This window comes from Buteo buteo, chromosome 11 (genome assembly GCF_964188355.1).
Source record: "Buteo buteo chromosome 11, bButBut1.hap1.1, whole genome shotgun sequence".
Classification (NCBI taxonomy): Eukaryota; Metazoa; Chordata; class Aves; order Accipitriformes; family Accipitridae; genus Buteo; species Buteo buteo.
The window spans coordinates 36,377,333-36,403,866 of record NC_134181.1 but is presented as its reverse complement, the minus strand read 5'-3'; the positions used below and the strand labels follow the sequence as shown (position 1 = coordinate 36,403,866).

The following is a 26,534-nucleotide window of genomic DNA, read 5'->3' as shown; positions in this document are numbered from 1 at the left end:
GACATGTCTCACTTGCATTTGTTGCATGAACATAGCACAATAAATTTATGAGATACTAATGACAGGTTTCTGCTTAAAATAGTTCTACTTTATGAGTGTAATAGTTATAGTCCCCAAGGGAACACTGCCTAGTCAAGTGGGTCTTTCCAAGCACTGGATTTGCATGTTTTAAATAGATTTTTCAAATCATTTCATAGAAAAACAATCTGGCTTTTGTCCCTTTCAGACCGAGATGAGAAGGAGGAAATTAATATTGCAATGTGGGGCTGCAGTGAAGGATGAAGAAGAGTTCAGAATAAGACCTCGTACTTAGTTTCTAGTAAAAGCGCTTGGATATAAGTGCATCAATGAAATTAAAGAAAAAATTGGATATGTCCTATGCCTTGGCCTAGGTGTCTTCCAGAGCATTTCTATCTGTATTTTACACTCCTATCAATATTTTATCCACTTCATGAGCATGTCTACACCTTGGCATACAGCAATTACTGAATAATCAGTGAATGCCAGGGTTACTCCTGTGGTGGGTGGTAACTTCAACCTGGGAAACTGTCAGGTAGCAAAAACCCATAAACTGCCAGGCTGCTGCCAAGCCCAGAGAAAAACTATTCATCATAAGAATTTCTAGCCTTAGAAATCTAAATCAAAGAAAGAACTGGATAAGGAGAGAGAACTCTGCTTAGCCAGATTTACATAGCTGTAACGTGCAAGACATCTTGTAGGTGAATACAACTCAATTAAAGAACTGAAAGGGGAGAAGTAAAACTTCTGCCTATTTATGATATGGGGAAAAAGAGCAAGAATGGTTTTATTGTCTTTTCAATATCCTGAGATTTCACCTACGAACATTTAGGTAGCTGAGTTAGCCAGGAAGCCTCCTCAAGTCCCACCTTCACTGAGAGGGAGAAATACTCTTTCAGAGGGCTGTTAAGACCATCTCTTAACTCCTGCTTTGAATTTCCCTCTGCAGGAAACAACTCTGGGTTTTGTTTGCAGAGAGAGACAAGCCAAATTAGCCTGCAAAGTCCCGCACCCAGAGCTGGGTGATCTTCATTCATGGCCTCACAGAGGAATCTTGCATCAGGTACTCAAAATATCTGTGGCTACTGCAGAAAATTCTGCCCATTGCTCTTAACTACAGAGTAGGTTGGCATTTCTGGCTTAGTAAGGATAAACTGCTTTTGCATCTCACCTGAACCTCCCCAAAGCAGCAGAGCACGAGACTGCCTTTCCTCTGGTTGCGCCGACGGCAAGTACAAAATGTCAAGTTACAAAGTCTGCCCAGGCTGCATATACTGCTGATCATGCTATGGAAAGCTGTGCTGTTCCGCGGGTGATTGTTCAGAAAACAGCCCCTGTTTGTGTCTCTGAGAACAAGCATTTTTTTGTAAGGAGAAAAAGGCATTGCATCTCTGGAGTCAAATGAGAAGGTCTGTTGTTCTCCACAGAAACTGGAGTGTGTCACTGTGCCTGGTGGTTGTCAGAGTGCCCCTGTTTGTTTTTATGTGATTTTCCTTTTCTCCACCTCCTGTTCTCAGAGCGGATCAAGGAGGAGGGATGGTGACCTCATGGTGCAATTATGCAATCTGCTTGAGGCCAGGTATCAAAATACACTGCAGCTGTGAAGCTGGGACCTTGCTGTGGCTGGGGGGCCCAGGCCTCCTGGCTCTAATGAGATCACTGACCTTCTCCTGCCTCTTCTTCTGCAGCTGCTTTGATTCACAGAGACTTGTTGTGGCAATGGCCTGCCTAACGGTTTGGCAGGCTGCCGTAGGAAATGCTGCATCTACAGGCAGGCGCTCGGAGCTGGTGAGGATATCCCGGGCTCTGCCAGCCTCTTGCCATCCTGACAGAACCTACTTGCCTTCGTCCAAGGGTAATGCAAACATTACCATCCTCCCTGATTATTTTTTTTTTTCCTAAGAAGCGAGGAGAAGGTTGTCTGTTCTCTGCTGAAATAAAGCAGCGCCTTCCAAGCAATCTTGTTGTGACGCTTGAGCTCAGGGCTCAGCTGCAGCAAAGTCACATATGGGAAGAATAAGAGAAAATAGCATGCCTACAGTCTGAGGCATATTTGGGCCTCCAAGTCCTGAAGTCTCATTCTGACTTTGCATTCTTCGCTCTAACTGCTGCGCTGCATTCCTGCTTCCCTCCTCTACTCTTCTAACAATATTTTTATTTTCCTTGTCTCCTGCAGCAACAGGTTTTCATAGTCCCCTTCCCTTCCTACCTGCGTATTTGTTCTCTTCAAATGTCCTGTAAACCATTAAAAACAATAGAAAAGTTGGTGATAGGTGTGAAAACGGGGCCCTGTGAAGCTGTCTGATGTGTGCCAAGAAGGAATATAAGACAAGTCGGGTTCTTTTCTGAAAATGGGATTTGCAGAGTGGAAATGTCACATCCATAATCACTTTTATGTGGTGGAACTGCTGCTACCCACCACTGAAATAACAGACCGTCTGTGAAAAAATGCAGTTTTGGTTTTGCTTAAATCCAGCAGGTTGCACTCACTTCAAGAAATATTAGACCCTTGTTGAGAAACCTGAGCGCAACCGCTCTGATACCATAAATGTATTAAAAGCAAATGTATGCTCGGCCCAGTTTCAGAGTCCCACAACTGAACCCTGTTCAGTGCTTATTTATGTGAATTTGCTCAGGGAGCAAGGAGAGAATACGAAGTGCGTGTGCAGGTATAGGGGTTGTGTTGAGACGGGGTTATTGGGAGGGTGAGGGAGACCCTTAGTAAGCAGGATACTCTCCTAATTGATGAGAACTCTTTTGGAGATAGATCGGAAAAAAAATCACAATTAAGGACTGGAAAAAGGAGACAGGGAAAACTCTCTCCTAATAACTAAGCAAAGTGTCGGCAATTTTTGTTATACTCCGTCAGTCCCATGTCCTGATCTACTTCTGCTGGATCTGCTACTTTCAAGCATCCAGAGATACTTGAAGAGTTGCCCTAGTATGGGATGAAAGAGTCTCCTTTTGCTGTTGCCTCATGCTTTAAACAGCAATTTGGTGGAGGGGGAAATGGTGATTCCAAGGCACTTCCAGGAATTCTTGTACTGCCAGGTGGAAAAATAGGTTAGATGTGCTGCTGCTGTATCTAGTTAACACTAATGAAAGAAAATAAACCTTGCATGCAAAGATGAGCTGAAAATGCAAAAGTAAGTAGAGCGCTAATTTTATAAAGTCTCCGATTAACTTTGTCCTCCACTTGGAAAAAGTCCTACCAGCTTTGATCTCTAGATCAGTCAGCTAGTGAAGTAAATGTGGTGACTTCTTAAACTAACAGACTGGAGTTTTATATCTTACTCTTGGGATAGTCTTTCCTCAGATCCTGTATTTGATGAGCATCCAAAAAACTCAGTCTTCCCTAACTTGGAAATACTGTGAGAGGAGAACTTGGGGCTTTTGCTGGGAACCACAAGAATTATATTTCTGGTAGCTTTGCAGCTAGTTCCAGCCACGTCAGCAAGTAAAGACTTGTCTATATTTTGTTTTTCCCCCTTAAGCTGGGATTATGGAATGACCACATTCCCTTTTTCCTTCTCATTTTCTTTTTAAACCCTAAGTTTAGCATTTTCTTTCTGCTCTGGCTGAAAGTTTGGGCCACTTCATATTTCATCCCAGGTGGTTGGCTCTGTTCAAATGTCCTTGTGAGTCTGAGCGATCTTTAACTCGGAGTGAATCTCCTGTGTTTGGAGGGGAGAAGTAACCCAGGTACCATACCTCACCCTGCATGTTTTGAGCAATTGCAAAGATGTTGGTGGAGCCAGAGTTTTAAAAAGGTCCCTGGGGCAGAGTAAAATGTGAAGGAGCTGGTGAGGTAGTCTCAAAGCGTTGCCAAATCTTTGAAAGAGATACACATGTGCGTGCATGTGCGCACATAAGATGTTTTTAATTTTGGAGGGGTGAGGGATCCTAAATAAAGCTTGCTGGATTTTCACCCCACTGATACTATGGTGAGCTCAGATGGCTAAATTTAGTCATGCAGACTGAACAATCTTGGATGCTAAGACTGCATCCATCTCTGTCCAGAAACTAATTGCATACCCCTGTAGCTGCTGTTGAATCAGAATCAGCTGTAGGCTGACAAGATAAGGCTACTATAGAACTGCCATATACTGCCTGCAGTCCTGTTCTGGCACCAGGTAGCTGCAGTGGATTTTGTTCTTTAAATGAAGCAAAAAAAAAAAAAAAAAAAATCTACCTGGGGAGGGGTTCCTACTCTTAAAAAAAAAAAAAAAAAAAGAGTAAAGGATCATTTATGTCATGGGGCTATTTTACAGGAAGGGACAAAACATAAAAGAATCTTTCAGTCAAAATCACAGGATCATAACCAGGTATTTTGACTTCAGAGTGATTTTTTTTGAAGGGCCTAAGGTCTGTGTAAATAGCTTCTATCCTCACTATCCTATTCAGTCCTTACTCTAGTATTAAATCTTTCTACTACAGTCTTCAAGCAAAGACCAAAACGCCCTTTAACTTGGATAAGGAGATAATACACGTCTGTTCCTGAAAAGAATAATAAATGCAGCACGTCTTAAATGTTCAGTCAGTTTGAAATATAGTGGATTATTCCTTCTCTGTCATCTCTAAAAAGAAGTGGAAGTGACATTTTTAAGTCTGCCTGAAACTGGAAATACATGTGAGAAATGCACAGAAGCCGAGATGTGCATAAGGCATTAATGAGGGCAAACTAGGTTATGGTCTTTGCACATCATTTCCTTGCAAGCCTGCAACTGGGTATCTCTATTAAGAGTGTGACTTGGCCCCTGAGGATGTCTTGGAAATTTAGTGGCTCAGCTATGTGTCTCCAGTTTCCTCTGCTGAGGCTTTCACTCTGACTCTGGGTATGCACTGAAGAGAACTTGCTATTTCTTGGGTGAGTATGTTATAAAAGAAAACAAACTACATTGGACAGGTCCCAAGCCAGAGAATCTGAGATTGTGCTCACAGAGGAATGACAAACATCAAGACAGGATGTCCTCCTTCCTTTTCTTTGAAATAAATACACTTTAAAAATAAACAGTCTTTGGGATGCAGGCAAGACAGCATCCTCCAGGATTCTGCAAACAGCAGCTCCTTGTAACCAGGATTAACATGAATGAAGAAAATTTATCGCTACTTCACCTTTTTGAGCTTCAGCAAAAACTATGAACACAAATGGGCTGAGGGTTTTCCTAGCCAGGATCTTGCATCACTTTGTTTCCAATTCTCTTCAGCAGGGCTTATGTCTTCACAAGCTAAACCGCATGGTCATGTCACCTTCTCTTACCAGCTACATGTCACAGCATCCTCCCCACATTCCCTCTGGGCTCCCAGCATCACCTCATGCCAGAAGCATTTCTCTCTTGGAGGCAGGACACAGAAGCTTGAGAAACTGAGTCCTGCCTGCTTCTAGTGATTCAGGCAGAGGCTGGTACCCATCACTGAACAGCGCTCGTGGGCCAGCGAGAGGCTGCCACAACTTGCCACTCATGGCTTCTTGCAAGACCCTCCTGCGGGTTTTGAGTGTGGCTTCGCTCTGGTGGAAGCAGCCAGGAGGGTCTCCTGGCGCTGATGTAAGGTGCCACAACAACTTGTCCTGTCCTGCCAACATGAGGAGCTTGCTTCTGTCCATGCCTCTGATCTAGCTCTAGTCTGGTGCCTTTTTTGGCAGTAACTGTGATTAAAGAAAGGGTGCTAATTAAATTGTTCTAGTACTGAGTGGGATTCCCTTAGAATGTGTTGATTCCCTGACAATGTTCCTACTGGAACAATGCAGAAGCTCCAGGGCTACGTTAGTAGGTGTTGTGCGAGTGGAGAGCAGAGTCGAGGGTTATATTACTCAGATGATGGGAACTACTCTTTCCTGTGCATATACTTGGCTGGGCCTTACAATAAACTCCCATCTGGCTGAAACAATTATTCTCCCCCTTTCCTGCGTGGGAATTCTGCTTTTTATCAGTGCCACGTGCTTCTCAAGAGCTCTTTGGTGTAGTGTCCAGTTTGAAGAAATCACATGCTGGCTTTGTGGTGCACCCCGACGTATATATCAAGGGCTCGCTCCTTCTTTGGGAGGTGGTGCTCCTCAGGAAGCAGACGCTGGTGTCTGTGGTGAGATTTCTGAACAGTGCCTTGCAGTCACTTGTGGCCACATCTCTTCCAACCCACCATAGCTTTGTGCTTAAGAAAAACTCCCGGGCTCTCTACAACTGCATCGCGCGTGGGTTTGTTGCAAACCTACGCTTCGGAGGGCAGCGGAGCATTCGTCCCACTATCGGGGCACCGCTGCCAGAATCACCTAGGAGGGACTAGCACAAGGTCCCCCTTGTACTCCTTAGCCCTGTGTTTCCTGGTGCAGAGGCCTTGTAACGCCTTACATACGTGTATCTTAATTAAGTAGCTCAAAGCTGATGCCAATATTAACTATTCGTTTCTAGAGAGTCCAAATGTCAGCACAGGAGGAGGTAAGTGGATGACAATGGGGCATTTTTTAGTAATGGGCATAGATTTAAGCTTCTGAGTGGGCTGTGTAGTGTGAAAAGGGGAAATGCAATGTCCTGGCATGTTCTGAAATATCCAACCATTGTGGTTTTGGCCAAGAAGCAATAGCTGAGATTTGAGTAACTTCTCTGCAACCTACTAAATGCTGTTCCCCAGTTACCCTAATTCAGACGGCAGGTAGGGTATGTCTGACCACAGCAGGCTGGAGGTTCAGTTCAGCATGACTGTTTTAAACATTTGGGACTCCTAGCCAGAGTGGGAAGTACTGAAAAGCAGATGAACAGGACTGGTAATCTGGTTCTCCCTGCTCATAATTGACCTAATTGGTGTGGGCATATATCAAGTGTTGTTTTTAAAAAAACAACAACCTATCATTTGCAAAGATTAAAAATGTGCCAGATTTTTTGCATGCCTCTGTCAAAAGCCCGCAAGTCTATAACTTGCTGCAGAAGGGAACATCTGTGTCTAATTGATGAAACTCAGCTTTCATAAGGGATGATTCGAATGAACTAAACAGTTTTGTCAGTCATTCAGTTGTGGATTATAAATTAATCAGAAATCCTTCCCCTGCCCCCTCGGATCTGTCTTGCATTTCCTGTCCCTTGTGGGTTTTTTTTCCTGGTCTCAGAGCAAGTCTTGAATCTTTTTGGTCTCCCAAGCCGTAATAAATGAACAATCCCCTCGCTGCCATGACCTTTCAGCCCGATTTCTGGAATGCACATGTTGCACAAATCCCCCCCACCGGGGTTCAGGGATGCAGGGTACCTGTTGGGATTCAGCTAGGCATTGCAGCCAACTGGCGGCTACATGGCTTGTAGGGGAACAAGAGGCATTTGAGTTTGAATCTGAGACTCCTTGGATGTATGCAGTCTGCAAGATATTTCTTTCCAAATGATGACAGATTCAAGTGAAAATGAAGGCAGGAAAGGGAGCCTATCCTGAGAGCGGGGGCGAGGGATTTATGGGGGGATGCACTTACCCATTCAGCACTTTGGTGATTAATCCCACAAAATCCACCGAACTGATGGCTGCTGCTTTTGGGTGTTAACAAAGTCTTCTGGTAGTAGAGGTGGGGCTGTGAACGCCTCCAAGCGCCTTCTCAGTGTCTGAAAAAAAGGCAACTAGATCAGTTCACATATTCCTCAAAATAAAATCTCAACCCTCAATCATTGCTAATTTAAGGAGGTTCGGGCCAATCTGTAATCCTCCCACATCCAGGAGTACCACCCTGCAATAGCAGCAGTTCTGGTGCACATTCTGGCTCCAAAACTGGGTACATATTTTAGTTGAAAAGTTAGGCATTATTTACTGTTTCTTGCTATGCAACTGTCTTCCTTAAAAGTGAGCTCAAAAGACTAGCATGGGACAAAGGCAAGTCTGCACTGATATTCCATGATGGAGGGAAGGAATGAGAGAAGTCACAGCAAATCCCTCTTTCCTTCTTCCAAGTGTAGGAGCAATCCTCTCCCTGAGGAGAGAGGAGCATATTCACTGGAAACCAGCTGGTTTTCAGTAAATTCCAGGTGACAACAAATGTATCTGTAGTTCTGATGTGAATTAGCAAATGGATCTAAATGTTAGGATCTGTAGCCTCTTGAATTGACATAAAAGTTTTGCTATTTTCACCTGCATTTTTACCATGAATTAGCTAATTCAGACTAAAATCCCAGATTTTACCTCCTAGAGAAAAGATCAGTAAATTTCTATTAATTTATTTTGGTATTACATGCTGTGGGACTCCTAAGGCATTAGACAGAGGATAATATGTATTTGGCACATGAATGAGGTTTCTTTTCCACTTGAGACTTCAAGCCATAGTCCAGCCCAGGTGCCTTAAATGAGAAGCCTGTAGTTTATTCCACTATAATTAGCATAAGCTTTGATTTAAATGACACTTTTGAAACCCAAAGATTGGATTTCAAGTTGAATACAGAATACAATTTCTACCCATGTTGCTGTTTTGGTCCTTTTCTATTGCCATCCTGCTATCCACCCTGAAATCACGCAGAATATGAACAGCACCTGCTGGAAAGCAAAGGTCATGTCTTGCAGAACAGGTCTGGCTTTTTGTTATTTACGGGCTTTTAACATTTGGCATTGCATTTTTTTTTCCTTTCCATTTCAATATAAGCCAAGGGGAGGGACTAAGAGAAAAAAAATCTGGAGTATTTTGATCTTTGTGGCTTTATATGGACTTCATAAGATTTGTTTGTTCTACTGCCAAGCTTCCTTTGTGTTTAAATAGATAACAGACCAAGACGACAAATCATTTCCAATAAAAAAACCCCACCAAACCCAAAGCATTCCCTTTCTTTTCCAATTATTGCTTGTAAACCCATGCTTCTAGACAGGGCTTGTGACCTAAGTACTTCTGACTTATTTTTTCCCCTTTTCAAAAACAATTGCCCAAGGTGCAGACAGGGCTGTGTGCTCTACAAATTTATGAAAGAATCTTGAAAAAAAGGCTCTGAGAGTGTCTTTGGGAGAAGTTAGTTGTAAATATGATGCATGAAAGCAGCCTCCTGTACCTTTAGAGAAGCTGCAGCACAGTAGTTAGTGCCACCATTTATGGACTTCCTTCCTCTTTGGAGACTGAAGGCTATTTATGGAGAAAGAAGAAATAGCAAATTTCACATGGGACTGCCGCTGTGTTATGTAAATTGCATGTTGATTACTAGTTTACTAGTGAGAGCTGGTATCTGCTATCGCTATTTTGAGAGGCTTTGCATTTGAAGCAGAGACAATTTACCCAATCAAAACCACCTAGATTTTACTGCTTATTAAAGTAGATAAGGCTGAATGTCTTTGAAACAGAAGATGAGTTGGATGGATGAATCATGGGTAATCATCAATGCAAGTTGGTGTTTTTTTTTACATTAAAAAAATGTTTTTGTAATGAAAATGACACAGAGTTTAAGATGCTGTGGTGACAGTTTTCTTTAGCTTCCTGAGATTTTTATCATACAACCAGCTGTTTAGGACAATGCATTTGTGTGGTCAACAAGTTGTATGTTAGCCAACAGCTGAAATGGATGCTACTGTGATCAGTAGTAGAAAGTGAGAATTATGTGAATTACTCATCTGAGTTATATTTCTGTGGAGGTTGGTTGTTCAGTATACACTTCCATAGTCTCCAAGAGTAGCTTTCTGTGTTAGATTAATGCTCCAAATGGGAAGTAGAAGATAGACTTGTACAAGCTTAACAAATTCCCCTTTCTTGAAGCAATCTTATACCAGTCCCTGAAGGGAAAGAAAATAGTTGGACCTTCAGTAGGTCTAGCAGACTGCATCCTGAATACAATCTCTAGCAAGATGTAAGCTTATCTGTTTTATTTCCCAGGTGTATTACTCCTGTGGTGCAGTGGTGGAATCGATGGAAAGAGGCCTGATTTTATCACCAGGTTTTCCAAACAACTACTACGCAGGGACACACTGCGTTTGGCAATTTTTCATCCCCATGAGAACCCATCTTATCTTGGAAATTTTTGACTTTGACATTTTTGAGAGCTCTAGTGAAACTCCGGCCCCCTGGGATGGCTTTTCAGCCCCTACTAAAACAGGAAATAAGGACATGCCTTCTCTTGAGGAAAACTTGGACTTGGCTCTCCGTGCTACAAACCCCTCTCTTCAGACCTGGATGTCAAAGGTGGCTCAGAATCTGAGCAGCACAAGAGATCAGTCAAAGGACCTGGCTAGTCACCTGGATGAACTTCCAGGAACCGCCTCAAAAAAAGAGGAAGCCAAACAAGCATCTGAAGAAAACCAGTCGAAGCAGATGAAGGAACCCAAAGCGATTACCAAGGCTCAAACAGAAGAGCTGCCATTCCCTGTGGCTGGTAGTGCCACAACGCAGAGGCAAAATACCAGTGGCCGGGAAACAGAAGAAGATTTGAAAGAGAAAATCTTGCTTGCCCACCTAGCTGCTAGTGAGAGAGATGAAGCTACAGTAGAGAGCTGGACTCTTCCCACAACAGTATTGCCTGTGGAAATCTCCTCTAGCCCACAGCCAGCAGTGGATGTCTGTCCCCATGATGTACTATATGTTTCTGATCTCATCACATTTTCCTCTCGCTTCTGTGGACCAAATTCACCTTTAAACAAGACCTTGGTCTTTGGTTCATCTCTGGAAATGGTTGAGGTTATCATGGAACTGATCACCACCACAGACCGGGGCCGAGGCTTTGCAATGCTCTTTGAATACAAGAACATCACTGAACCTACCACTGTAGATGCTGTGAGGCAGGAGAGAAAGGAAAACATGATGATGCTGGCAATTATAACAGGGATTGTCTTTTTTGCACTTGCTTTGCTCTCTGCCCTCTGCATAGCTTGCAGGTAAGATGATGCATATCTGAGCCTTTGAAGCATGGGATATTATCCATACAGGAAAAAGACCAGAAAACAAAATTACGTTTCCATTGCTCTGCCCATGCTTGCTGTCCCTTAAATGTAGTAAAGTGTGTGGATACAGAGGAGATCAATGCCAGTCACTGCTTCTGCCTTAGGCTTCTCGGTTTTCTTTCCTAGTTCTACAGCTCCTGTGCCTCCAATTGATTTTCTTTTTCCTGCAGAAATACCTGAAGGGTATACAGAACAGAAAGATCATCCTTCCCCGACTCTCCTGAGCAGGCTGAGCTGACAGCTACTGCGTCTTTTCACAGCAATTCCACAGTTTGACTAACCATCACTAATGCTCTGCAGAAAAGTAAATAGTAACAAAAGTATTACCACTTTGAATTAAGGTTAAGTAATATTTTCCAGTCTGTAGCGTGTTTTATCCAAGGGACTGTGCAGGCATTTTAATTCCATTGCACTTCATGCATTAAGCAGCCATCTGCACATCCCTTTGACTGCTAGGGAAGAGCTGGAGAGCCTTGCTGCAGTACCTGCGATTGTCCCCAAACGTCATCTGGAATGACACGGATCAAGTGAGCTGATGGAAATCAGCAACCCAGCCTGACCAGGTCCTGATGCCAGCTAGTTCAATGGCTAAAACCAGCCAGTGACAAAAGCATACCTCTCCAAGCAATTGCTTTTATTTTATATATTTCTTTCCTCTATATCCATCAGGAGGAAGCTTCTCCACCCCCCAGCATATGTTTGCATTTTTCTAAGTCCCTAGTGAAAACATTTCTGTAGAAACAGTGATTTTTTTTTTTTTCCTTCCAACAAATTCAAAACAGAGCCCAAGCTCCCCAGGTTTTTGTCAAAACAAACAGTATTTTTCAAACGTTTTGACTTCAATGAAAACATCAGGTAAACTGAAACAAACACTGTCCCTTGCAGGGCTCCGCTGTGGTGACTGGGTATTAGTAACAGCATTCATTTCCCATGGGAGCGTGCAACTGGTCTGTCTTCTCTCTTGCTGCATGCCCTGCCTCATCCCTTGTGCATCCTCCAACCCAAAAGGTCTCAGGATTGCCCAGCCACTCCTAGTCACTGAGGTTAATTTGATGGAAGGACTCTGTTTTCCTTGTCCTTTTGGAGGCTGCGTTTCTAGCTCTTGCTGAATAAATACAAAATATAGGCCATCATACTGGGTATATGAGAACGTGGGCAAGGTGGTGAAGCTTAAATATAATCTCTCTTGCTGTATGTAGAAATTTCTGCTTTCAGGGTCTGAGCTTTTCGTAGTTGTAAGAGTTAAACTTGCATATGTTACATCTAACTAACCTTTTTCCTTTTTAAAGAGCTTGCAGAACATTAATTTAGACCACAATTTTTTGCTAGCTCTAAAGGAAAACGGCTGGTGGAAAATGTCTTCCAGATACCAAATACTTTATTTTTATACCCTTGCCAATCTTCAAAAGAGACAGAGGCATGCTCCCTTCACTATGGCAGCAGTCTGGGCTGATACACATGTTGAGTAGGCTGTTCTTGCTCCATTACCCCTCTTTAATTTCACTGTAACTATCCATGAAGCAGAGTATTATTCAACCCAAAAAGTACACCGACAATCTGAGATTTTACTGGCTGAAGTTTACTCTGCGTAGCCTGTTTAGAAAGTCAGGCCATGCTGCTCACATGCTCAGTTTGGCTTTTTGCTTGTTAGATGTTTACAAAATAAAGTAATATTCTGCTCTTGGTGACCAACAGAGAAAAAACTGAAGGCATTTTTTTCCCCTCACACAAATGTTTGTATGTTCTGGTCACCGTGAATACATCCTACCAGGGGTCTTATGGTGCAGGACCAGGGTTAGACTCACTTCTTTTAACACTGGCATTTACGCCTTTTCATTGCTTTATGACTCTTTTTAAAGGAAGATATACCTCAGTCAGCTATTGACTGTATATAAATAGAAACTATTCCTAGTCCTTTAGCCTCTAGAAAGGCCATTTACCATCCCAGCTGCCTATATTCCCTGCATGCTATTCCACTGAGGCCTTGGTCACAATACTTTATTTCTTGTCAGACTTAAAGTATTTAAGTGAGATCTGACACATGTGGAAGTGATGCCACGACCTGTGCTGAGTAACCTCGCTTCTATTGCTCTGGAAGAGTCTTTTTTTTCTTTTCTTTTTTTTTTTTTTTTTTTTTCCTCTTTACGGGGCTAACTGCTTTGATGATATTGGTCTCTGGCCTCAGAGCCACTGGCGCTGGTTGGAGCTTGCCTACACTTCCCAGCTGTGGGTTTTTAATGCAGCTCAGAATAAGACTGTGGAGGCCATTAGGCACATCTAAACTTCTTTTAGTTTCACCCCACCAAGCTCTATTTTATGGTTCTTGCCCTAAATAGGGGCTTGAAATCACGTGTATTAGCCACAGCCCATTCTCCTTGCAGAAAACGTCAGGATGGCAAGGGGTGGGCTGAGGAGGGGAGAAATGAAGACGCTTTACAATGCAGCACGCTCAGAAACGCGACCAGCTTTCTGAGGCATGGTAATACTTGTTCTGGCTGGAGCGTGCCATTGCAAAGGATGCTAATAGTAACCTTCAAGCTCTTGGCCTCGTAAACTTGCCTTCTACTTTCTTTTCTCTTCGTACTTTACTCGTTCCTCTGGTACCAGGTTTAGCCGTATTTTTTTTCTGTTTCTATCTGCTGCTCTTGCTCAGCTAAAAGTAGCAGGCTTTGCCTTGCCAGGGGTAGAAATGGCCGAGGATGGGCTTGGCACCTACTGCCACTCCAATGCACCAAGTCGTCAGCAGTGTCTGCTCGGGCTCATTGCATTCAGCCAGGGCAAAGCTCTCTGGGGAAACTCCAAGTCTCTGCCACACTGCAGCTTTTGTTTGCTGTTTGGGGAGGGAATGAAAGCTTCAGTTGTTAGTTGGCCAATAATTCTAATTACTTTTGGCCATGAGGCCTGGCTCGAGTAATGGGGTATTTTTTATTTTCTTTCCCAAGCCCCAAGAACAACAGACTTGTCCACCTTATTTAATTTTAATCCTGTCCAATGCAGTCAGACTTTTGCTCGATGGTTGCAACCCATGGATTGCAACTGCATTTTACATCTGCATAGCCTGCCAACGACCTGTTTCCAATTACAACCCCCTACGTGTAGAGCTATTTCATGAAGTCATCATGCGCTGCCATCTCTCTCCATGCAAGCTGCCCTGCCAGTCACTGCCTGCAGCCTGACCATCACCTGGGGGCGAAACTTTTCCTTGGTCATATAATGCCCTCCTAGAGAATCCTTGTCGCTTCTGCGCTAAAACCAGATCTTTCCTCTGCCATCCTCATGTTAGGCACAACCCAGAAACCCATCCCTGCCTGTTGGAGCCATGTCCTCCATCTCTGTCCCTCCACACATCAGTCTGGTTTAGTTAGAGACCTAAGCCAGCTAGACCTGCCTGCTGGGGTCAATTTTCATAAAGCTTCCAACAGACTTGAATTTTTTGGTTTACTTGAGAAGTTTGAAGCAACTTTTTTAAAAAAAAAAAAAAAAAGACTTCTTTTAAATGATGGAAACTGGTGTATTTGGGCATTGGTTGTTTTATATCTACGAGCTGCGTGCTGATGTAAATTGCTGGTCTCCTTGGTGGCAAGGTACTGCAGGATGCCATGGGAGATATAGCCCAACTGAAGAATGCGCTAAAGAAAGACTAAGATCCCCAGTCCTGAAAACTAGCGCATCTCTCCGGGCACTGCGGCAGCAGCTCTGAATAGAAGGAAAAAAAAATAATCTCAAGTGTCCACCAAAATTGTTGGCCGAATCTAGAAACTCTTACACTTTGCGTGCGTTGGTTTTTAAGAGTAAATCAAATTGTTCAGTGGAAATCAGACACTCAATACCCAAGTGTGGTGAGGGAAGAAAAAGTTAAAATGGGGACATTTCAGCTAGTTACTATTTTTTAAACCTAATTTAAACTTTGGGAAGAACAGGACTCTTCTTTCTCTTATTCCCCCTTATTCTACTGTACTTGAACAGAAAACATCTTTGCCAGGGGCACCTTACTCTCTCTTTGGTTCACGCTGCCAAACTGCAGTGGGGATTTTAAGGTAGATACAGTGCCTGCTAAATATCATAGAGCACAACATTTATAAAGAATGGCAAGGAAAGGAGCCAAATGGGTGTAAGGTATTTCAGTTTCTTAATGCAGAACTTGCCCTGACTATCCATAGTTTATCATAGCTGTCAGTTGCTGAGACTTTTAAAATTGTTATTTCATCTTTTCAGCTTTGTCCCAGAGAATATGAGTATCTTATAAACGGGACAGCTGTATACAAGAATCCAAGGAACAAATTTTTATTTGTGTTTCTGAGAACTTGAACATTTTGTTTGCTAAGTCATGCTAAAAGTTCAAATAACAAACCCAAAAGTGAGACCATCCAGATAACTAAAAAGTCTGTGCCAATGCCAAAAGTTGCCAATGCCTGGCGTTCAGTGGGGAAGAAATATGTGCTAAATTGTATTTTCTTAGACAAGAACATTTCGTTTGTGCTCTTTAATCCCTGGGTGGGAATATTTTAACAAACTTGCTTGTAACTTGCCAGTTATTTGAAACAAGAATATTTCATAGGAGTATATCAGATTTGATTAAATTTTTGTCATGGGTTTTGGCAGGAAAGAGCCAGGAGGAGGGGAAGAGATTAGAAAAATGAATGCAATGTGGAAAACGCAGGGAACTACAGACAGTTCTGCCACCATCTACTTGAATGTCTTGACCACCACACTAATTCACTCTTTTGGGCATGTTTTGCCAGGTCACTCCTGCTGAAATGGTTATTATGCCCAATAAGAGCTTCTGGTGTGTGTGAGGGGAATATTTACGTATGCATTTTCCACTCAGAAGTGTTTCTTACTTGGTTTGATCTTGCTTGATAAAGCAACACGACTCCTGCTTGGAAGCCTTTCCCTGCTCCCCCTCCTGGAATCAGTGCATTAAGGAAGAGCCTTCCCTGCTTTAGCCCCGAGTTCCCCTGAGAAGCCCAAGCGGTGGCCGATGCCATTGTGCCTCCTGGAGTAACAGCTATCCGTCTGGATGTCTTCTGGATTACATTCTCAAGTGCCAACTCGCTCTCCTCTTTTTCTGTAGTCTTCTCTGTATTCACTAGGAATAGCGCTGGGGGCACGTCATGGGTTTTTTTCCTCCCTCAATTCACTTGTCAGTCAATAAGCATTTTTTAAGAGATCCAATGATACGGTGAAGGAATGAAACCCACCATGCCCGAGATGGAGCAGACACTGGCTCCCGGCCAGCCTCATCAGGTGGCCTCTGAGCCCGCATTCTTAAAAACAAACAGGAACAAAATGGTGACTGGAAACTTGAAATCTTGGCTTCAGCCCATCACTACCAAAAAACACTTGCATGGAGGAGATTAAATGCCTTAAAACAAACCACCCCCCCCCAACAAGAAGAGGAAAAATGCCAGCCAACAGCACAGATGGTAGGGAAAACAGTTAACATGGGTCACATCCTATCTGGTCACTACCTTGATGCTCCCATGTGTCTCCGCAGTGTCCCATGGAGAACTGCTGTACACAAAGACAAAATACACTTGCTTCGGTCATCACCACGTTCATTACTGCCAGCCTTTCTTTGTGACATATTTAAGTCTTATTCACCCCAAAGTAAATAAGACTAGTTGTTTCATAATCTCAGTTTTAGTAAAAATGTGAAAAAAACGGTTAAGAACCTGCTTTTGTCTCCCTTCAGCCAAGAGGCATGTTTACCCAGTAATCATCTGCCATAGCGCTGTCTTTCAATAGAATGTTCATACAAATGAACAACATCTGATGCTCTCTGCTTGCTAAATATAATCCAGCATGCAATATTGGCTACGCAGATGAAATATTCTGTTCGAATGGGATAAGAAGGATGTGACTGCCCAGACCAAAGGCAGGGTTTCAGTCCCGCTATGTAGCTACTGATGTGAGAGAGCGGCCGGCGGAGGGGAGCCTGGTGGGACTTGGCAGAGGTCTGAACTCTCTTCCCGCTTTTGTAGTGATCATGGCAAGAAGATGACAGGTCCTTCTCTTCTTCAGCTGATTTTCCACTACATGAGCATATCGTTTTCTGCCCTGGCCTACAGGCCTTGTTGCCCTGAGTCTTGGCAAGTATTTTGGATGCTCCTGTAGGCAGGAGAGCTCATAACCTGCTGGGTCCCCCTCGCAGGATGAGCACAGCTGAGACCTTTCCTTCTGTGGATCTTTAACTCACTCGTGGGCTTGTTGTTGTTGCTGTCTCTCCTTTTCAGGCAGAGAACGTGCCCCAAAAGGAGCTCATCCAACGCATGCAGTGACCAGGAGGTTAGTGCTAATGGCTTCAGCAATTTCTGTTTCTCTCTTTCATATTGGCTGTTGCACTGTTTATCTGACGATGTTTACTGGGGCATATTCTGAGTTGTAGAACGGGATCCAGAACTCCGCCGTCGATATCAATGAGCTCCAGCTGGTGGTGCCAAGTCGGCAGAATGAAAACAACAACCACTCTGTCAGCCGGGAGCAGGCGGGTAAGCACGGGGCAGCAGCGGGAGCAGGTCAGGGCACCCTGTAGCCCTGGGCCAGTTAATCAGATCATTTCTTCCTTGCGGTCCTCCTCGCTGTCTCGCCCATGCACAGCTGGAGAGCCACTTCACAGCAGAAAGCCTTTGTTGTGGGAACTACTCCTTGCTGCTCTCCCCCCTCGCTGGTAGGGTAATTCCCCTGGCAAGGACCATGCGCAAGCACAGTTCCAGGACGCTGCCAACAAAAGCTGTCATAGCACATGGCGTTGCAGAGACACTGGGTTAGCAGAGCAAACGTGTCAGCTTCAGGCTGCTACGAACAACTTGCAAAGATCCATAAATTGCGGAGGAGCGTCACCTGCCCCGCGCCTAACCTTGTCCGGAAAGGATGGGGTTTACGATGCTTACATTGGCTTTGGACAACTGAGACTCCTGGAGCTGACTTTTTCTGAAGAGCTTTATGGAACGGGACTGCTTTAGATGACATTTACTTCACAGCGTGTTTCGAGAACGAGAGACCCCCAGCCGAGCTGCAGATAATGTCACTTGCTGCAATTTTAAGTCACAACACATGAATTGTATCGGTGCCCCTTTTGGTTGGTGAAGGCCAACAGGGAGCTACTTCATGTTGTGTTGCTACACACCATCAGTTTCCCACTAAACCACCAGCCATTACACACAGCTCTCAGAAGGATATCTTCCTAAAAAACTAATTCTGTGCTGCCAGCCATGACAGTTTCTGATCCGCTGCACAGCCTTGTGTGTTTAATATGAGGGATTTCAGTTTGGGTCTGCCTTTATTAGAAAGCAGACCCAAGGGTGTTCCTCCCTTCCCCTTTTGTTTTGTTTTTTAAAAGCTCGCAGTTTCAGGAGACCAAACTGTTGGCTTGAATTTTGTTCTGGCTGGTGCGACAGACAGCCAAAGCCTGCTCTAGATCGTCTGGGGAGAGAGGGAGGAGGGTTTGTTAGGGAGGAGGTGGGAACAGCTGTTTTGCACTCTGGCAAGCAGTCTTTACCGATTTTCTTCTTTTCTCAGTCACTTCCTGCAGAGGCAGCACAGAACGGTCTCCTCAGGACACTGACCCAGATGTGCCCTCCTCCATATCCGCAGTGACCACTGAGACTGGGAGCGATGAAGTGTTTATTATTTCTGCTGGACCTGGGGCCAGTGGGCTGAGCTTTACCACCTACAGAATACAGGTAGGAATGCTCTTTGGCATCTCTAGGAAGCCACGGGATGTCCCTCTTGGGCAGCGCTTGTCACATCTGTCCATTTCTGCTTACTGCCCACTTTGCAAGAAAGTTAGTGACTGAGCCAGGCGGTTCTAACCCTCAAGCTGAGCTGCCATCAAACGACGTGGGCTGTGATCCCCCGAGCCAGTATCTTGCCAGCTTTGAGAAGAGCAAGTGCAGAAGTCTACCTTGGATCTGATAGGTGATAATGCAGAGGTCTGCCAGCGGGCAGTAGGACCAGCTCTCAGAAATACGTTAATTGGCAATGATGATGTTCCATTAAAGACATCACTTGTAGCAACTGAAGGACCTGGGAGTCAGACCTGCTCCTACCACCACTACCAAGTGGTCAGGGAAGTTACTCAGCAACTCAGCTTGTCAGAAAGCTATTTAACTGTCTCACCAGGCTGATGTGAAAATTTACAGTGTATGCTCAAAAAAAAAATAAAAAAATCAAGTACTTCTGGTGAGAACACTGGGGTCCTTTCAAATACACACACAGAAACCTGAATCAGTTCAGTAAAGTTCTCTCCTATTTTAGCTCTTTCCCCTACACTCCTGGTCAATTAACTGTTTAGAAACAGATGATAGCCCAGAAGCATCAGGCCTGGCTGCCACCTCTTCAATGTTGAGTGTAGTTCCTGACAGAGCATATCCATTACAAGTCTGTGTTAAAGCCTTTCCCAGGTCAATACTCTCCTCTCCCAGTGCCCTCTCTCTTTTTCCCACAAGAGGAGGAAAAAAACCAGCACAAGGAACTCACATGCCCCAGGACAGTCTGTGTAATACTTCTGTCACAATTTACAAAACAAAAGCATTCTGTATCCCTGGACTTGATTAGGAAATTAGCCAGGAGGCCAGGCTGGTCAGGATTTTCCTACACTGGTGTAAGACACACACTAAGCTTTTCCTCCAGTCAGCCACACTGATTAACAGAAGGAAGGGAAAACAGCTCTGGCGCCTTCCCTTGCCCAAACACGTTACCTTCTGCAGAGCAGGGCACTGTGAGCTGTTTTGGTGCCCAAACTGGGCACCCTTGAACACCTGCATTCCTTGGTCCTTCTTTCCAGTGGAGAGAGCTTCACCTGGTGGCAGTCACATACCAATACAGCTTCTAGGCAGGAGGGAAACCCATTTCCCTTCCTCTTTTCCCCCACACTAGTCAGAATGGACAAATACACTTAAAGAAAAACATTTCTATTCTGCCATCCCTTCCACAAGCTATCTAGTAAAGAAAATTTTTATATATATAAAAATAAAATATTGAGCGTTAAAACAGTTCTAAGTGACAGTAACCCAAAGAATTAAAGTGATTTACCACATTATTAACTCAGGAGGCATCTCCTTCCCAGCGATGTCCATGCTGTACACAAGTGAGTTAATACTCTCAACCACATCCCTTAAGGAGCAGAAAACCTAACTGGGAAGGGTGGAAGGGCCTCTTTAAAAGCACTGGGTCTTCCCCCACAGCTGAAGACTGTCCTCTCCAAGGAGGGTGGAAATTGAGCACAGCAGACTAATTACAAACCTGCACTCAAACGGGATCTCTTCAGGCCACTTGTGTTACTCAGGGTTACTGGATGTTAGACATAAACATGTTTACAGTTTAATTTCTAAATGTGTATTTTTAGGGTGTAAAATGCAGCTGGCCAGCCAGCTCCTGACTTTAGCCTCCGAGCCCCGCAGAGGGTATGGTGCATAGCTTTTGTGGACCAGCACTAGGCAAGTGGGATGAGGTATCCACTGGAGTGTAGCCACTTTCTTGGCAGGAGCTAAGAAGTTATCCTCATGTGAAAAGACGTGTGAAATCCTGAGCCTTTACGGTACAGTGAATAATGCCATCAGACTCACCTCGCCCCAAATGCTTGACTAGACAAAGCAAGCTATAAGGAGCTTTCATTAAAAAAAAAAAATCCAGATCTTTTCACTGAGAAATGGTGGCTGGCCACTTGGTCTTGTGCCCCCCACTAAATGTGAGCCTCAGCTCTGCTGGGCGGGAGCCAGTGATAAACTGGCTTTTGCTTTTTAGCTTTTAAAACCCATTTGAAGCAATCAACCCCCTGTCAGAAGGCAAGAGCTGGGAGAGCAAACTCGCGTCTCTGTACGTGGGCTAGTGAGAGGAAATGGAGGGCAGGATGGCTTTCGGATGGCTTTCAGATGGCTTCTGAGGTGTCCTCCAGGAGGGCCATGGCTTTCTAAGTCCCGTTTGGTTTAAGTCATCATTCAGCCTTTGGCTAACTTATAACTATGACCTCTGACTTCTATTCAGATATTACAGGTTTCAGATGCAAAGGTTTGAGTAAACAGTATTATCATGGATGTTTAAGAAACACTTTTTGCTAGAACATTTTCAAAAATCTAGAAAATACATTATTCATCTTTGTAGTTACTTCCAGTATATCTATCTCAAAGCCCATGGTTAGCTTTTACACCAGTTTGGAGGTACTTATAATACTACTTGAATAATAAATCCTAAGACAGCCTGAAGAGGCTTCTGAGGGGAAGACAGCTGGCTTATAAATTTATAAATAAAGATTGTTACTTTAATCAAATCTGAGACTAAGAGCTTAATATTGAAACAAACTTATCCAGAGCCTGAAGCCTCTCCCAGCTTCCTGCTGAGATTTTTGTTCTGCTCTAGTAGCTAATTTCTTGCCTCTCTGGCCATCCATTTCCAATATGACATTTTAACTAAATAGTTTCTTTGATTTGCAGAAACTTGGGAGATTCAGTTTCTCAGAAATAACAAATGACGAATTTCTGGTTTCTCAGGACTTTTAAATCCAGGACAGTGTGTGATTTATTTCAGACCCTCTTTAAGGACTATGTAAACTTTGGGAATGTGGATTTTGCATTCTTCTTGTGACAACCGTATTCGCACAGCTGAAAATTAAAAATACATATAGAGTTGTGGAACAGGAGGCTTATATAAATAACAGGTGAAGTATTAGTAAGAATGAAAGGAGATTCATAGGACAGTCAGGGATTCTTTAACTTTTCTGGCTCTAAATGCACATCGACATTAAGGACAAAAATTGTGATTTTAAATGCAACATCAGAACATATTAAGTAAGTATGTTGTCTAGTTCATTCCCACGTCAGATCAACTCTGCTTATACACAGAACTGGTGACAATGGTTTAATGTGGTCTCACCTTCTGACGATGCCAATTTTACATCTGTCCGGATGTCTTGTTCTACTGCTAAAGCACATTTTCCACCTGAAAAGAATTTCTTATGTGAAATGAAAATCTCCTTGGCTCCAATCTGGGTCTTGTGCTTCTTGTTCTGTTCACCATAGACAGCAAGAACAGATTATTCCCTTTCTCTTTGTTTTCAGTTCTTTTTATGTTCTTAATTCTTCCCTAATATAGGATAAAGAGCACCACTTACTTCAGTCTTCCCTCCTGAATCATGCATTTTTGAGACTTCGGATTCTCTCGTTGCTTGCTTCTGGATTTCTTTCAGCCCCCCCCCCCAACCCCCTTGAAGTTTTGTTTCCCCAGACAGGCACATCTGGAGCCTTCCAAGAGCCAAGCAGAGTGGAAGAATTATGTTTTACACAGTGAAGTTTAGTACTCTGATCTGTCAGAGATCTTCAGTAAAATAAAGCTGTAGATATTTGATGTATTTGGCTAGTGGGAGTGGTAGGACTTTATTTCTTATGTAACTGAGATTTCCCATTTCAGTGTTAAACCTGAAACTGGGGAAACAAGGTAAAACTTTCATCCAGGGAAGCCAGTGAACTTCAGGCAGCACGCTGGAAGAGCAATGAGGAGAAGCTGCATTCCTGTGTCTTGTCGTGTGAAGAGAACCACTGAAGAAATCAGTCTCTTGCACTAACTGCATATTTTTGAAGTGTTTTTGAAACCTTTTGTTGAAAGATGTTGTAAATGATCTTTATTTATTCTTTTCAGGACAAAAACCTAAAAAGAAGTGTCACGAGCCCAGCCTCTGTGTCTGACTGGCTGACTTCTAATCACACAGCCGCAGGAGCAGACGCTGTTGAGAAGGGGAACGTCCAGCTGGAAAATCACTGTCCCAGACAACGCACGTGGAGTGCCCGCACTTTCCACGACTTCCTAGCTCCAATACCACAGCTACAGAAAAAATGGTGTAGCTGGACCACCAACAGTCCCTTCACAAAGCTGGTTGACAACAGTGTAAGTCTTGCAAGGAGGGGAGGATGTGGTGGTTTGTGCCCCAGTACCCCCAGCTGCTCGCTGATGGGACATGTTTTCCCCTGGCCTACTGCTTTGCCTCTCCAACCTGCAATGTATTACACATTTCAGTCCCTCTTGCTTGGTGTATGGGAAACTCTTTTGCCTAATTTTATTGTAATATATTCAGGCTTTCCTGAAGTGCTGAGAAGCCCAGCACTTAGCACCTGGTTAAGAAATGATCCCCAGTCCAGAAAAACATTAAAAGGTGCCTTCAGACTAGATTATCTCATTGAATGTTCTGACATGTACCTTTTTTCCCCTGGTTATGCCTTAAATTTATTTTAAGTGACATATTACTGTTGTATTGCAAGGAATCCGTAAGTGTGGGAGGGATATCTAGGTCTCACTGACTGTAATTGTCAAACCATCAGCTTGTTACAAAGCTAATAGAGGATGTTTCTCCTTTTTTAAGGTAATAACCTAGGCTTTTGCTAAAGAATGCATCTCACCACTAACATAACCAGGAATTTTAACTTCTAGTTCCCTTGGGATCAAAGTTTCTCAAGATAGCTGCTTTTCATGGCATGTCTACTAATTTATTATTATTTTGTGCAGAGTTTTCCGACAGCTGCAAGATCGCAAGGTGTGCCAACCAGAAAGGTAATCTCAGCCACTGAGATAGAGGGAGCATCAGGGACTGTTTACTCTGATTCATCTGCCAGTAATGCCTCGTACCCCCTCACTCTGTCTGCACAAAGGCAGCGGAAGCTAAGCTCCTGCAATTTGAAGAAATCCAGGTTCGGTAACCCTTATTTTGGATTTTTAGCCAGTTCCCCTGACAGCAAACAGGTGAGGTCCTTGGATCCCTCAAGACACCTAGGGGCAGCATCTCCAGTTAACAGCCAAAGCCCCAAAAATCTTCTGGAGAGCTCCAACCCACTGAAAATCAACTTGGTCAATGGTTCGAAAACAAAGGAGCTTATGGTAGAAACAGATAAAAACAAACCCGTTTTTGTTATTTCCGAAGAAGGGGATGATCAGCAGCCTCTGGTCCTAGCAGAACATCTTAGTCAAGGTGGAGATCATCTGTCAGAGCAAAATGCCGTGTATGCTCCAGCTGTGCCAGATAAACAGCCGGTGGTTCTGACTGTTGAGGGGAACAGTTCTGCCAGCTTCACGTCCAATCTCCCCCTTTGGGCAAAATCCCCTAGTTTATACAAAGGTCACGTGAAGGCCCCTGGCTCTTCCAGGGACCAGCAGAGCTTGTCAGTGGGAGATGCTAATACTACTGAGATCTCACAGAACTGTGATACCCTAGCTGCTCCTACGCTATGCCAAGCTTCAGTCCAGTGATGCCCTCAGAAAGACTGAAACATCAGTTCTCAAAAAACAGAGACGACAGGGGCGTGATCAGAGCGGAAGCTGTGCCAAGCAGTTGAGCGTGGCAGTCACAGATGGATGCAGCTTTGTTAAGAGCGGTCTTTGCTTCGCACCCGTTGGGATTGAGATTACGAGGATACCGACCACAGCACAGCATAAATGCCATCTTCCCTTATGCTCGCTAACCTCATCTCTGTTCTGCTGCATGAGAGTTTGATGTGGTTTATACAAGAAAGCATCCTCTGAGAAGGTACTTCAGACTGCAGAAAACTTTTTCTGGAATGAGAAACGGAAGTCATCTGAGACGGTTACATCGTGGTTTGTATCTGAAATGTAAATCAGTCCTCTGTCACTGTGGTATCACTTGAGTCTTTCTGTTGGGAGCTATGAGTTATATTCTGTTTATAGCTATGCCTGTGCAATCCAAGCCTTGCCAAGCCAAGGGTAAGAATTCAATCATGCATGTTTGCGTACAGTTTTGTAAACTTAATTGTAAGTATTTCATAACTTCTGCACTCTAGCACAAAGTTTACCAAGCATTAGCATCTCTAATATTAAAGACCACGATTATCTCATATCCTAACTCTTTAGAGAAGTGTACAGACAAGCTGAGCAACCCGATACTTGATGGTAGTTCTATAAAAGTCTGATGTGGCTTTATCTTTGTTAGATCTACATAGGCTTAAAACACCTCAGTCCACTACATTTTTAAGTGACTCCTCATGGCAACAGGAGCATGTGTACAAAAACACTGAAATACTTGGAATAGTCTTCAGCATCCGACACTTGGATATTTGCAGCTGCTCTGATCTATATCCACCAGCTATTTATTGCTGGTAACGCACATTGACTAGACAACTATTTCCCTTCCTTTAGCAGGCAAGACTTAAAAGACAAAATTAAGTGGGGCAAACTTTCGAGTGCTCACTTTCTTTAGAAATGAACTACTAAGTGGCTGTGCCTCCCTGATTACAAATCCAGGGCATTCAGTGGAGCACTGAACCAAAGGGAAGCCTGCTAGTCCTATTGCCTTTAATAACCCCATCAGTATTTTAATTGCCTCCTGGTGATGTTTTCCTATCTTTGCAAGAGACTTCTGCATGTTCAGCCCATAACTTAGAATTATTTTGCTTTCTTAAATGAAAGAAATTCCCTATGAAGCTGTATTTTGCAGCTGACACAGCACATATTGTTTTAAAGCAATAGTATGTCATAAAACAGGTGTCAGAAAGAAATCTTCTGTACAAGTCTTCCCCTGTATTAGCTACAGTGTGCATCGAGTTATCTTAATCCTTCTGTGTGAAGGCATTGAAGTCTGATTCCTGAAATATTTAACTGAATTATTTATGATTTCACCTGCTACTACAGCTTCCATTTGCCAACCTATTAACGTCTGAGATATGCAACACAAGATTGTAGGTTTTCCCTTATATTTTGTGTGTGTATTTACGTGTCAACGTAGACACAGAAGCCTTGCATCCGGTAGCAGTGGAAGCAAAAACGTATATGCCCTTTAGCAGTTGACTCAAAGATGAACAGCAAACAAGTCTCCGCAATTGTTATTACCAGACTGTGTTGAGTAGTTCTGAAGCACAAAAGTCTGGCTCCAAGTTGGTTTTTTTTGTTGTTGGGGTTTTTTCTTGTGTGTTTTTTTTTTTTTTTTAATTAACGCTACATGATTCAAAGGGAAGAGTTAATATATTTAAGAAAATATTTAGAAGTCTTCAGCACTCTAATAATAACTTCCACTGCATTAAATTCATGTACATTGTAATTCAGAGTCAATGTTCTGTTACTTATTACATTTCTGAAGATTGAAGTACTAAAATCTACTTTTGAGAAGTATTTGTGTTCAGTTATTGACAATAGCTACATTTGAAGGGCTGGAAAAAGTGGCTTTTTCAATAAAAGCGTGTTTAACTATTCATTTCTACAATGTAATGACACTTATTTTGTTTATTTCGCTGAAAGACTAAGTTGCATGGGCATTGCCTTAGAGCACCAGTACATCACGTGGCGTGCACCAGTACAGCAACCTCCCTAGCAGTTGCTGTAATGGAAAGAGCACAAAAGCTGCTGCATCATTCAGTCAGCAAACGCCCAAGGATTAGATCCTGTTTGATTTCTCCTCAGTAACCTAGCGAGATAATGAGGTGGTTGTTGACACTGACTTCCTCTACTACCTGTCTGTGTAACCAAAACCCAGGTTTTTATAAACCTGTGAAGACTGCTGCCAGAGGCTAGTTTCTGTGGGAGCGTGGATTTCCTTTCCTATACTGCTTACCTTAACGCTGTGTACCTCTTCCATCACTGCCTCCTGTAGCAGTACAGGGCCAATTAGACACGAGGCACTAAATCAGGTATCATATATTCATCATGGACTA

The 26,534-nt window shown here is 43.4% G+C and overlaps 1 protein-coding gene across 1 annotated transcript in view; it reads left to right on the top strand.

Annotated features, from left to right (window-relative positions):
• The window catches only part of LOC142037268 (uncharacterized), a 34,663-nt gene extending 8,435 nt beyond the window's left edge, over positions 1–26,228 (top strand). Inside the window, exons 2-7 of the mRNA XM_075041504.1 lie at positions 9,830–10,824; positions 17,127–17,178; positions 17,279–17,381; positions 18,412–18,575; positions 22,525–22,770; positions 23,386–26,228. Of these exons, the coding sequence (XP_074897605.1) occupies positions 9,830–10,824; positions 17,127–17,178; positions 17,279–17,381; positions 18,412–18,575; positions 22,525–22,770; positions 23,386–24,123 (2,298 nt within the window). The 3' untranslated portion in view covers positions 24,124–26,228. The remainder of the gene's footprint in view (positions 1–9,829; positions 10,825–17,126; positions 17,179–17,278; positions 17,382–18,411; positions 18,576–22,524; positions 22,771–23,385) is intronic.
• Positions 26,229–26,534: the final 306 nt, after the last annotated feature.